Raw genomic sequence first — 12,587 nt, forward strand, 5'->3', positions numbered from 1 at the left:
AGTTGACCTGTAGACATGCCTCTTGTAGAAAAGTTTGACCTGTAGACATGCCTCTTGTAGAAAAGTTTGACCTGTAGACATGCCTCTTGTAGAAAAGTTTGACCTGTAGACATGCCTCTTGTAGAAAAGTTTGACCTGTAGACATGCCTCTTGTAGAAAAGTTTGACCTGTAGACATGCCTCTTGTAGAAAAGTTTGACCTGTAGACATGCCTCTTGTAGAAAAGTTTGACCTGTAGACATGCCTCTTGTAGAAAAGTTTGACCTGTAGACATGCCTCTTGTAGAAAAGTTTGACCTGTAGACATGCCTCTTGTAGAAAAGTTTGACCTGTAGACATGCCTCTTGTAGAAAAGTTTGACCTGTAGACATGCCTCTTGTAGAAAAGTTTGACCTGTAGACATGCCTCTTGTAGAAAAGTTTGACCTGTAGACATGCCTCTTGTAGAAAAGTTTGACCTGTAGACATGCCTCTTGTAGAAAAGTTTGACCTGTAGACATGCCTCTTGTAGAAAAGTTTTGACCTGTAGACATGCCTCTTGTAGAAAAGTTTGACCTGTAGACATGCCTCTTGTAGAAAAGTTTGACCTGTAGACATGCCTCTTGTAGAAAAGTTTGACCTGTAGACATGCCTCTTGTAGAAAAGTTTGACCTGTAGACATGCCTCTTGTAGAAAAGTTTGACCTGTAGACATGCCTCTTGTAGAAAAGTTTGACCTGTAGACATGCCTCTTGTAGAAAAGTTTGACCTGTAGACATGCCTCTTGTAGAAAAGTTTGACCTGTAGACATGCCTCTTGTAGAAAAGTTTGACCTGTAGACATGCCTCTTGTAGAAAAGTTTGACCTGTAGACATGCCTCTTGTAGAAAAGTTTGACCTGTAGACATGCCTCTTGTAGAAAAGTTTGACCTGTAGACATGCCTCTTGTAGAAAAGTTTGACCTGTAGACATGCCTCTTGTAGAAAAGTTTGACCTGTAGACATGCCTCTTGTAGAAAAGTTTTGACCTGTAGGCACACTTTTGAAGTGTGTTACACGTGAAGACATGACTCTTGTAGGAGTGTTTCCTGTAGGCAGGGCTCTTACTTGAGTTTTGTGCCTGTAGGCAGGGTCCTTATAACAGTATTACATTTAGGAATGACTCTTTTTAGTGGTGTTATTCCTTAAAACAGGGTTTTTGTAGTTTTAAAAATGTTACAACCTGTAGGCAGGACACTTGTAGGGTTTTGCACCTTGAGTCGTATATAGTTGGAAATATTATGCATGGTTCATTTTATATTAAATGTTTGATTTGCATGGTATGAAGTGTCTCGATGAATGTTGATGAATTTAGTTATGTGCAATAGGTTAGAAAAGTAATGTTAGAATTGTTGGGGGGAAAAAACACACTACATAAGTTTTCTATGGTATGACCTGTTATGTTTTTCATTATGTATTGTTGATCTTCTAAGAAATATTTTGTTTGTTTTTGATAAATAAAATGTGTTTAACTGTAAACAACAGTTATAAACTATTGTAAAACTATTGTACTCTTTTTGTTTTTCTTTATGAGATTAAAAAAAAAAAAATTAAATATTGTGATCTGAACCTGTGTGCTTTCAAACCCCTATGGTCGGGGGAATAAACATGTCAGCAGTAAAAACAGAAAATATCCCATGTCATATAATGAGTTCATTAGGTGACATAATTTTCTGTCAATCAGTTACAGTTTCACTCTAGCATTATTTGAAAATCCAGTAGAGTATTAATATGAAGCACTATTCATAGCATACCAAGTATGACAGTGGTGTGATTATATACATGCACTTCATATGGATGGTTCTAGTGGTGTAGCATTTACCTGATAGTGGCAAGTTGCCGGTTCAATCATACTGAACCATCATGAAATTATGAACATTGAAGGTTAATTATTCTAGAAGTGGACAATTTGACTTAAGTGAATCACCATTATTAGATAAGGCATTGTGTCTGGATGCCAGTGGATGAGGCAAACCCATCACTATGTCTAAATGAATTGTTTGATAAAGCTATTTTATATAAATATATATATGCTCACTGCTTCACAAAGACCCCATAACTCATGAAATGGAAATAAAGTGGATAACAAGAGCATCGCTAGGCGGAGCATTATATGCCCGAAAGTGATTTTTTTTTTAAATTAAGATGAAGCATTTGTAAGACAAGGGAATTAAATAAAGTATTACCTTCTTCAAATAACAATCCTCCTTTGAAGTTTCAATATTGTGGTCCAAATGGAACTTAAGATATGCCCCGGAAACTGTTTTCAGTTATAAGGTAATAGTGACTTTGACCTTGTGACCCCAAAATCAATAGGGGTCTTCTACCCAATATGGACAATCATACTATGAAGTTTAAACACAGTTGGCCAAATGAAACTTAAGTTATGTTCCGAAAACTGTTTTCAGTTTTAAGGTAACAGTGTCCTTGACCTTTGACCTTGTGACCCCAATATGGACAATCATCCTATGAAGTTTGAATATTGTGGGCCAAATGGAACTTAAGTTATGCTCAAGTAACTGTTTTCAATTTCTAAGTAATAGTGACCTTGACCTTTGACCCCAAAATCAATAGGGGTCTTGTACCCAATATGGACAATCATCCTATGAAGTTTGAACACTGTGGGCCAAATGGAACTTAAGTTATGCTCCAGAAACTGTTTTCAGTTTTAAGGTCATAGTGACCTTGACCTTGTGACCTCAAAATCAATAGGGGTCTTCTACCCAATATGGACAATCATCCTATGAAGTTTGAACACTGGGCCAAATGGAACTTAAGTTATGCTCCGGAAACTGTTTTCAGTTTTAAGGTCATTTTGACCTTGTGACCCCAAAATCAATAGGGGTCTTCTACCCAATATGGGCAATCATCCTATGAAGTTTGAATATTGTGGGCCAAATGGAACTTAAGTTATGCTCCGGAAACCAAATTGCTAACGGATGGACAGACAGACGGACGGACGCCAGGGGGTATAACATAATATGCCCGAAATTCTTTCGGGCATATAAAAAAGGATAAAACCAACACAAGCAAAGTATTATTATGCATAAATGATATTTTCAAGTAAATTACTCACAATTCCTCTTCGGTCAGATTTTAAATTTACAAACCTCTTCAAAAGGTATTAAAAGGATTTATCATAAATTTAGAACAAAGTTGACAGTTGAATATTTTATTATCAATTTCATCAATATGAAAAATACATTTTTTATCTTAATAAATCATAATTGATATGTAAATACGAAAACATGCTGACAAAAGTCAGTCATTACATTAAATAATCTGTACAAAATATCTCCATATTTTCACTATACAAAAACACTTGCATGCATCAATGATAAAAACTATTAAGTAGAAGTATATGATTCAAGAAAAAAGAAAAAGAACGTCAAGTCATTTAATATGAGCGGTGATAAATGACGTGCCTACGGTACTAGTATATAAAGTCTGTCCCAGTGGCACATCGGTACAATCGGAGCAGGCCCGAAACTGATAATTTCTTTTTTCACCCTACAAAACTGTCAGAAAGGACTTACTTCTTAATATATCATCAAAGAAAACAAGTTTTATTTACTTCATTGCTTTAAAGAAGGATAAAGGAAATCTAATCTTAATATCATTTCTGTATAAAAAATGAAAACAATGACAGCACTTCTGATATAAATGAAACTTTATGAACAATTATACTGTTATCTTAAAATGTTTTAGCTTAATTTCTCCATTTCACTGTTTTATCAGACATACCTGAGTTTTAATCTTCAGAAAAGCTACATTGAGTGGATAGATTGAACAAAAAATACTTATTGAAGTTATTGCCACAAAGCAGTCAACATCTTAATATGTCGGAACAATCACAATTTTCTCCATGGAAACCACATTACCAACTAGAAATATGGTATGATTAAAATAACAGACACAGCTTGATTTCATGTGACATTTAAGTATATTTTGAAAAACATGATACATCTCCATGAATATTGAGCTATTAAAATCAATACTGATTTTTGAATGGATTTCAAGAATTATTATTGATAATTTCAACACTCGGTTATTTTCTGTGAATTAAGGAAACATCTATGATCAACATAAAATTTGAGCCGCGTTCTGACAAAACCAACATAATGGGTTTGCAACCAGCATGGATCCAGACCAGCCTGCACATTCTCGCAGTCTGATCAGGATCCGTGCTGTTCGCTATCGATTTCTCGCTGTTCGCTATCGGTTTCTCTACTTGTTATAGGGTTTGTAAGCAAAAAGCATGGATCCTGATCAGACTGCACGGATGCGCAGGCTGGTCTGGATCCATGCTGGTTGCAAACGCATTATGCTGTTTTTGTTGTGACACAGTTCAAATGACTTATGATAAATTAAAAGTCCAATTTTGATTACAATCTGCTTCTTAATGATACTACACCTTAATGTAAAACACAAAAAGACCTAACCTTGAGTATAACTGCTTTAAAGTCATGTCCATATTGATGAGGTCAGGCTATATATACATATATACAGATTAAGAACTCTTACTCACTAACTTCATGCATTACTTGAATTTATTTCTGTAATAATAAATTTACGCCATGGGAGAACCAAATTTCATTTGATACGAGTTTAAATCCTAAATATTCAATGCCAGTGTCATTTTGCCAGTAGGATTTGGGATCTTAGAAGATTTGTACAAGAGTCAAAGGTGAAAGGCAATGACCAAAATATGCATACACAATAACAAATATATTAGTTCTGACAAGTAGGCAATGTAAATATATTACACATGTATTCATACCTATATCATGTCCTTTAACTACAAAAAAAATGTATACCACCATAGACCTATATATTATAATATCACCTCTTGATTAAACTACATATTGAATAATAATTTTGAAGAAACAGAAAATATGAGACAGTTTAACAAAATGTGTTTTGGTACTCAATAAAAATAAATAAGACTTGAAGGTAACTTTTTGATAAAAAGTCAATAGAGGACCACAAAGAAAAGTGGCAAATTGAAAAACATGTTATTCGAGGTTTTATCTCAACCCTTTTGTTATGTATGCTATTATGTCTTGATTATGATTGTTGTTGTTTGTTTTTTTTCAACCTCATAATGTACCTCTCTCAAGTTGTAATTATCTAAATGTACTTTCTTTCAGATCTTACAATAAATAATACAGTGATATAACTTCATTCAATGTACAATTTTGCACTATTTAGAGAGTAAAGCTTTATTAAAGAGACAGATTTATGTACATAAAGAAAAGATTGATGACATCTTCTTAATTCATGCAATGCCGGTACTGAATCAGACAGCAAAGCCATTGCCACCAGTACATGCAGTATAGTACCAGGCCAGCCTGAACATCCATACAACCTGACCATGCTCTATACTGTTGGCTGCCTGAAAATTAGTATTGTTATACTGACATCCCATAAAGCTTGAATGGACTGTTCCAAATTCACAGCTGGGCAAGTCCATTATATAAATTCAGTAGGGTTTGGGTCAATAAATGACTGACGCAAGTATTCATTTCACTTTACAATCATACTTTCCAAAATACTAGTATCTGGTGTGGTATTTACATCTGTGTGTATTTATAAATAGTGAAAATCAGTGCTGATATAAAGAAGTGTCAACAGTAACATTCTATTCAGTAATGCATGATCTAGTAATTGACTAAATATACAATGTACATCATTTGAAACATCCATTCAACAATAAAGGCCGTCTTTATATTTGCTAATTGTGTTAGAAAAACACAAAGGCTTTTTAGCTAGAACTCAATGAATATTGAAGGAATGATTAACTGAAAGCATTTAGAATTATAGGACACCCTACGTAATTTTCACCCCGTGGTCAGACTGGAAAAGGTTATTATTATCATGACTCATGATTTATTGTGTAGATCAACAATGGCTTACCCCTGCCCCGAAATGTTAAAATTTACTTCTTCAACTGTACAAATAACTACAGAATATTCAATTCAGCTCTGTATTTGAAATGAAAGGAAATGATCAGTGAAGGTTAAGTACTGTATAACATAATAGCATACAACATTATGAAATTAGTTCTGTTTCACTTCCCCAACAATCGTGTATTAACTTACATATCTCACATAGTACATTAAGGAAATACCAAAATATTTCAATACCGAAAGCATTACAAAAACAGCTATACATACATGTATATAAAATGACTTATTATTATAAATTCATTACATATATTACTAACAATGGAAATGATCCTCAGATGTATAAACCAATCACACTAATCTAAAAAAACATATAATCTAAAACAAAACAAAAAATATGTCTGCATAACTAAACATTTTATTTACAAATACATTATGTATATATAAAAATATTTTTTATATCACCATGGTTTTATTCACTTTATTTGGTATAAATTATGCATAAATTTGTTCCCTTGGCAACATCGTGGATTACTCCTCAACATCTGACAAAATTCAAAACAGAAATCTTGTAGCATAGCAACAACTTAAATCTTTGTCAATATCAAAACTTGCACTGATGTTTTCAATCCAAGAAATATATCCGTTTTACTTCAAATCTAAACAGATATTATTGTGCATGATTCTTTAAGCAGTGCATGCCTCCAGATGAGCCAAAATATTTCAAGAAAATCAATCCTGAGAAAAATGTAATGAACTTTTAAGAAAATTAGAAAGATTCAAGATAAAAATAATTATCTTCATGTAATGTGCAACTATATTTGTAACAAAGTAAGAGCTATTTTTGCATACTTTAACCTCATTTTGGTAATAAATTAGTTGCAAGTGCTGTTACAATGTGTAAATTATTTTCTTTGTTCACTAGACAATATTTTAATTTTTAATACATTTTCAAAATTTTTTTATGAAAATAATTTTATGAAAATTGCAGGAATCTGGAGGTGTGCTGCTTTTAAAATAAAATTTATAAACAGTGAAATTATGTTGTTTCTATAATCTTGTGGTTGATTCTTGAAAGAATTGTATCTGTTATTTAATTTACTGGAAATTGTACATACCGGTACACAGAATAAAATGTTCCAGCACAAAATTTTATACTGATATTTATTTTAGGGTGTCAACCATTTAGCAATGATTTTGTGCATGCACCATTCACTCTAGGAAATAATACAGACATATTTCTTTCATACAGATATTTTAGAACTATCATGTTTCATAAATCAAAACATAATTTTGTAAACTACAGACACCAGGTATGTCTTTATCCACTTTATAATTTGGGCCCCAGTGTAATTCTGCATATATAAAAAAACAATACCCCTGAAACAATGATTCTTTTCGATGACATGTTTTTGTATTCTTTCAAAACAAGAAATCAGAACCCTGAAGATAATTATGAAGAAAAAGTTTGATTAATCTTCATTCTCACAAATTTATCCAGTGATAGTTAGTTAGTTTATACAAATTTATTTTAGTTTGTGTTCGAAGCTATAAGCTTTTATAGTTAGTTGTCATGGTTGTCAATTACTATAATCTTACAAAGCTGGTTTATATTTATTTATTTTGGCCACATATAGGAGTGTCTATCTTATAACATCCACCATATTTGTATACCGGATAATATTGAAAGTGTAAAGGAGCAACAATTTAAGAATTTCAGTTATTTCTCTTTATGCTACGAGGTGTCTTGTCTTGATAATTATATTCCCTCAATTAAAATAATTCACACTTGCAACCATCTCAACTATTAATCAAATAATAAATATAAGTCATTTACTATTTATAACATCAAGAGATCAGATCTATCAGTTAATCATAAATAGACAAATTTCATTCTTGTCATAACAAATAATCAATAATAGTTAAAGTAAGGTAGAATATAAAAAAATAATGCTGTCTCACAATTATTAAAGACATATTTCATTGTATTTCCCAAAAATCAATTTTCAAAAAAATTACCCTTCTCAATTTATTTTTAAAAAAAATAAATGGTTACCCAAAAAGAGGGAATTTTATTTTTTCAATAATTTATTTTTCTATCAAAAAAAATTTTTTTATATAACAAAATATGAAATTTTCCCTTTATCAATTTCAAAAATAAGTAAAATTGGGGGTTCTAAGGAAATACCCAAAAAAGGGTTCTCCTTCCCCTGGAAAATCTCCAAAAAAATTTTCTACGTTTTTGTCCCAAACCCGTTTTTTAACAATCAACAATTTTTTGGTTTTTTTTAAATGCCCGCCAACTTTTGGGCTTTTAAAATAAAAATTTTGTGAGGCCCCATTTTTTTATTAGCTGGATATGGGGAGAATTTTTTTACCCCCGAGCTTTTTAATCCAAAAAGGCAACCCCAAATTTTGGGAAAGGGGTAAAACCAGAAAGTTTCCAGGATCCAAAGGGCCCGTTGCCCAATATTTTCCAAATGGTTAATTTTTCATTTCACATGGGTTAACCTAAAACTTCTAAAAGTCTTCTATATGAAACATATCTGGGCGCTGTCTTCAAATTTTATTTGAAAATAAGAAAAGGGGAAACCCGCAAAGCAAAAACCCCAAGGGCTAATTTGAACATTTATTCTTATTTTAAAAACTGTTTGCAGCGTAACTTTCTTGGACAACCGCTTTTCGAAGGACCCCAACTATGAATATGTATTGCAAAAATGAGGACAATATGACCGGGATTTTATAAGGTAATCGTCAATGGAAGAACCCAGGTTTCAACAGTTGTTTTTACAACACCAGGAGTTTATATCCTTTTCCAAAAAACTTTAGAAAGTTTATTTTGTATAAAACTGTTGTATTATAAACTATCAAACAATTTGAACACTTTCAAGAGCAGAAACGACATCATTAGAATCGCAACCATTTTGGCTCATCATTGTATACGAAAACACTCCTCCAAAGAGTTGTCATAGTCTCATAACAAAAGATTTTCATACAAAACAAAATGCTGAAAATATATATGTTATTTTTCTTCTCCTTGGAATTACAATAATCCAACAGCTTGAGCCTCATTATACTGGTAAAATATAATTCTGCGAAAAAAAACTGTCGTCACACGAATGATGAGAATCCTGGCAGGGGCGCCCGCGACCCAGCTGTGTTATTAAGCATAATTTGTCCTCCATTCAAACTGAATGCATAATGACTACTTTCAGCCTCACTGTCAGTATACTGATAGGCATTGAAAGAAGAGTTATTTTGGTTTTGCCAAGAATTGTTATTTGACAATCCCCGATCCGGTAGATCCGGTGCTCGGCTTGTGTAGGGATGCTTTGGAATTGGAGGTGGGGCCGCTGTGGCACCTTCGGAGGGAAATGGATTTCTAAGGGGCCCAATGTAAAATGGGGGGGAGGGGGAAGTTTGGGGGGGGGGGGGGAAAGAGGAAGATCTAAGCTGTAAATCTTAAATCACGGGCCCTTTCTAAATTTTGCCTAAAAATTTTAAGGGAAGGAAATTTATTTTTCCCAATTTGGGTTTTTTTTACATTTTTCTCTAAAAAAGCATAAATTTTGTATCTCTTGTAATGATGTTTTCAAAGATAGGATAAAAAAATCTGCGGCCAATGTCACATATTTCAAATCAAACAAGCAAAATATCAAAAGATATATTATGCACTTTTAAACCTTCAATGCATTCAAAAACAAAATTTAATCACCATTTAATCAACATATATTTTTTACAAAGATTTACACGCAATCAAAAAAAAATTGGAAAGAAATAGCCCTCGATGAATCCCCATTCTAAAGGGTTTTTTCGTACACTACTGGCTTTCGTCATCAATCAGGTAGGGGGGTTTGGACCTGATGCCTGATCACGCACTAAGCCACACGGCTGGGCTTGGTCGGGAGGAACATTTAAATATAGAAGCAATAATCAGCAAAAATTTTACAATCCTTTATCAAAAAGGCAGGAAATTTTTTCCCTTTCCATATTCCCACTCATTTTTCTCCTTTATGTAAAATGGAGTAATTTTACAGTTAACTATTAAAAACTATACAACTTAAGTACAATAGAAAACTGGGGGGGAAAGATAACTTCGGCGGGTTGAAAAACTCGCTTTTTATAATAAATCGATTTTATGGTTTTTTTAAATCAAAATCAAGCTCACCATCCTACACCCTTTGGAATTCGAAAATATTGAAAAATTTTTTACAATTTTTGGTAACTTTTAAAAAAATAACACAGATTTTTACCGTTTTTTTACAAAACACGCCTAAAAAAAGGGGGAACCCATTTCCAGTGAAAAATGCTCTTTTTGGGGCCTGCCGGGGGTACTTAATATTACCGAACGTAAAGCAGACGACTTTTTTAAATTTTGTACATTTTGTCTTGCTAACTAAGAAAAAGGCTGTTTTTCACAATTGTAATTTTTTAAAGGGAATGGGAAAACGATTTTAATTGCCCTTTTAATTTTAAGGTATGATCCCAAAAAAATTCCCCCTCGTAACAAGAAAAAAATAAATTGAATCAAATTTTTAACTACATTTTTCTTTATAGAATAAAAGATATCAGGTTTTTTTTACGTAAAAAAATTTTTTTTTGGGTTACATAGTACGGCAATTTTAAATATCTTTTATCATAGAATTCATTTTTATAACGAATGCTAAAACAATTTTTTGGGGGAACAAATTTTTTATTTGACATAATGAACACAAAGAAAAAATAAATGTCTATAAACATGTTTTTACTTTTAACTTACTCATTTAAGAAAAAAAAAAAAGGCCGGAAATTATCTACTCAGCACGTAAAAATACCTTTTACGTACCCCTTTCCCGGGTCTCTAAAAAATTCCCGTTATGTTTTTCCAAAAATAAATTTATGGGGATACCGGAAAAATTTAAGGCGGGTTTATTTTGGTAAAATTTATCAAAAACTAAACAAAAAATAAATATGCCCCAAAAACACTGATTTTTGGCCGATTTTTATCTCCCAAACCAGTAGTAAAAATAATGAAAAAAATTTTTACTAAAAGGGTTTTATATCAAATATCTTAACAAACTTTTTACGAGACACCTAAATCAAATATCCCAAATATTTAAAAAGACTGAAAAGAAATTCTTTATTCTAATTTACCCTTGCATATATATTATTAACGGATCCATTTCTGATTCCAGCAAACTTCTGCCGTCTGCTGTGCGTGGATTGTCTCCCCTGAGTCATCTCGAAATTACTGAAACCTCCATCCTCAGGTTCCAAAGATGGTGTTAGATTTGAAGTAGAGGACAGGGTTGTACCTTTCTGTCTTTTTTCTATATTTAAAAATACAAGAACTAGTATAAAATGGCAGGAAAAATGAAAGCTAAGAAATCATTCTGTATATCAAAGTCATGTTAAACACACTCTAACTTTGTACAGGAGTTAGCGTGCACTTAAGGACCTTAAACCTGACAAAGACACCTATTGTACTTTATGAATGTCACCAGAACATAATTATGCATGCTACCGATGTGACCAGTGCAGACCAAGATCTGCTAGCACATCTTTGCCATTTAAACATGGTCGGCACTGTTTGCTATTCAGGCAATAAATATTTTTGAAATTTCACCTAAAAATGATAAATTTCTCTATCCATATTTAAATTTTAAAGATGGTCAAGTCCATGTAAAATATTAAGTGTTCACGATAAATATTAAACATGTAAATATGAAGTGAAGCAAAAGTTTGTAATATTAATCCTATTCTTCATCATAGAACTTAAACATTTGTGTACACAGAACAAGCACTTAACAGTTACCGTTCACCAGCAATACCTAATACGCTGAAATACTTAAAGTACAATATATTTAGAGAACCAGTGGGTTTAATTTTTTTAAAAATTTCTTTCTATTTTTTTTTCCCATTTCGAAAATAGGGCCAAAACATTAAAAAAAGGGATATAACCAAAAGTAATTTACAATAACCCCCTGCTAGGAAACAACAAAAAACCCAGGAACCAAAGGGCCTTGGGAAAAAGGAATTTCTTTTTTGCCTTTTTGCCTTAAAATCTTAAATGAAAACAGAAATTTGTTTTTGAAAAATCTATCTGATCTGTTTCACACTATGGATCAATTTACCAAAATTTTGTCATAAAACTGATTTTTGGGAAAAAAAAAAAACAATTTTGGACATTAAAGTGTTTTGCCCCAAGGGACAAAAATTTTTTTCTGTGAATTTCTGGGGTTTAAATCTTTTGAAAAAATGTAAAAAATAAAATTAGTTTAAACATTTAAGAAAATAAATTTTTTCAAATTTTTTTTTTTCAAAAAGCATTTTTGTAGCAATACATACTTGGAGAAACAGTTGCGGGAGTTCTGAATTCCTGTGATGGTTCACTGTATGGACTCATACCATAATCATTCAGAGCAATCACACGTAAAACATATGTGGTGTCTGGATTAAACTGTAACAAATTAATTTCAGCCCGTGGCTGTGAACCGATCTGTTTAACAGGTGTCCATTGATTTACATCTGAAATACAAGTAATCAATCCATCAATTAATCAATCACTAAATCAATCAGTTAATTCATTACTTAATTTATTACACAGTTAGGTAATTCAGTAAATAACTTTACAAAAGTTTTGTTCATTAGTCATTATATATTTGAGCGTCACGACAAAACCAACATAAT

The 12,587-nt window shown here is 32.3% G+C and overlaps 1 protein-coding gene across 1 annotated transcript in view; it reads right to left on the reverse strand.

Moving 5' to 3' along the window:
- Positions 1–8,848: 8,848 nt before the first annotated feature.
- LOC132719166 (protein sidekick-like) overlaps positions 8,849–12,587 on the reverse strand; it is a 52,972-nt gene continuing 49,233 nt past the window's right edge. The window contains exons 35-38 of the mRNA XM_060702910.1: positions 12,246–12,425; positions 11,052–11,227; positions 10,733–10,758; positions 8,849–9,300 (exon numbers count right to left, since the gene is read on the reverse strand). Coding sequence (XP_060558893.1) covers positions 9,030–9,300; positions 10,733–10,758; positions 11,052–11,227; positions 12,246–12,425 — 653 coding nt within the window. The 3' untranslated portion in view covers positions 8,849–9,029. The remainder of the gene's footprint in view (positions 9,301–10,732; positions 10,759–11,051; positions 11,228–12,245; positions 12,426–12,587) is intronic.

The sequence above is a fragment of the Ruditapes philippinarum genome, unplaced genomic scaffold, assembly GCF_026571515.1.
Source record: "Ruditapes philippinarum isolate M1 unplaced genomic scaffold, ASM2657151v2 ctg1176_1_1_1_1, whole genome shotgun sequence".
Classification (NCBI taxonomy): Eukaryota; Metazoa; Mollusca; class Bivalvia; order Venerida; family Veneridae; genus Ruditapes; species Ruditapes philippinarum.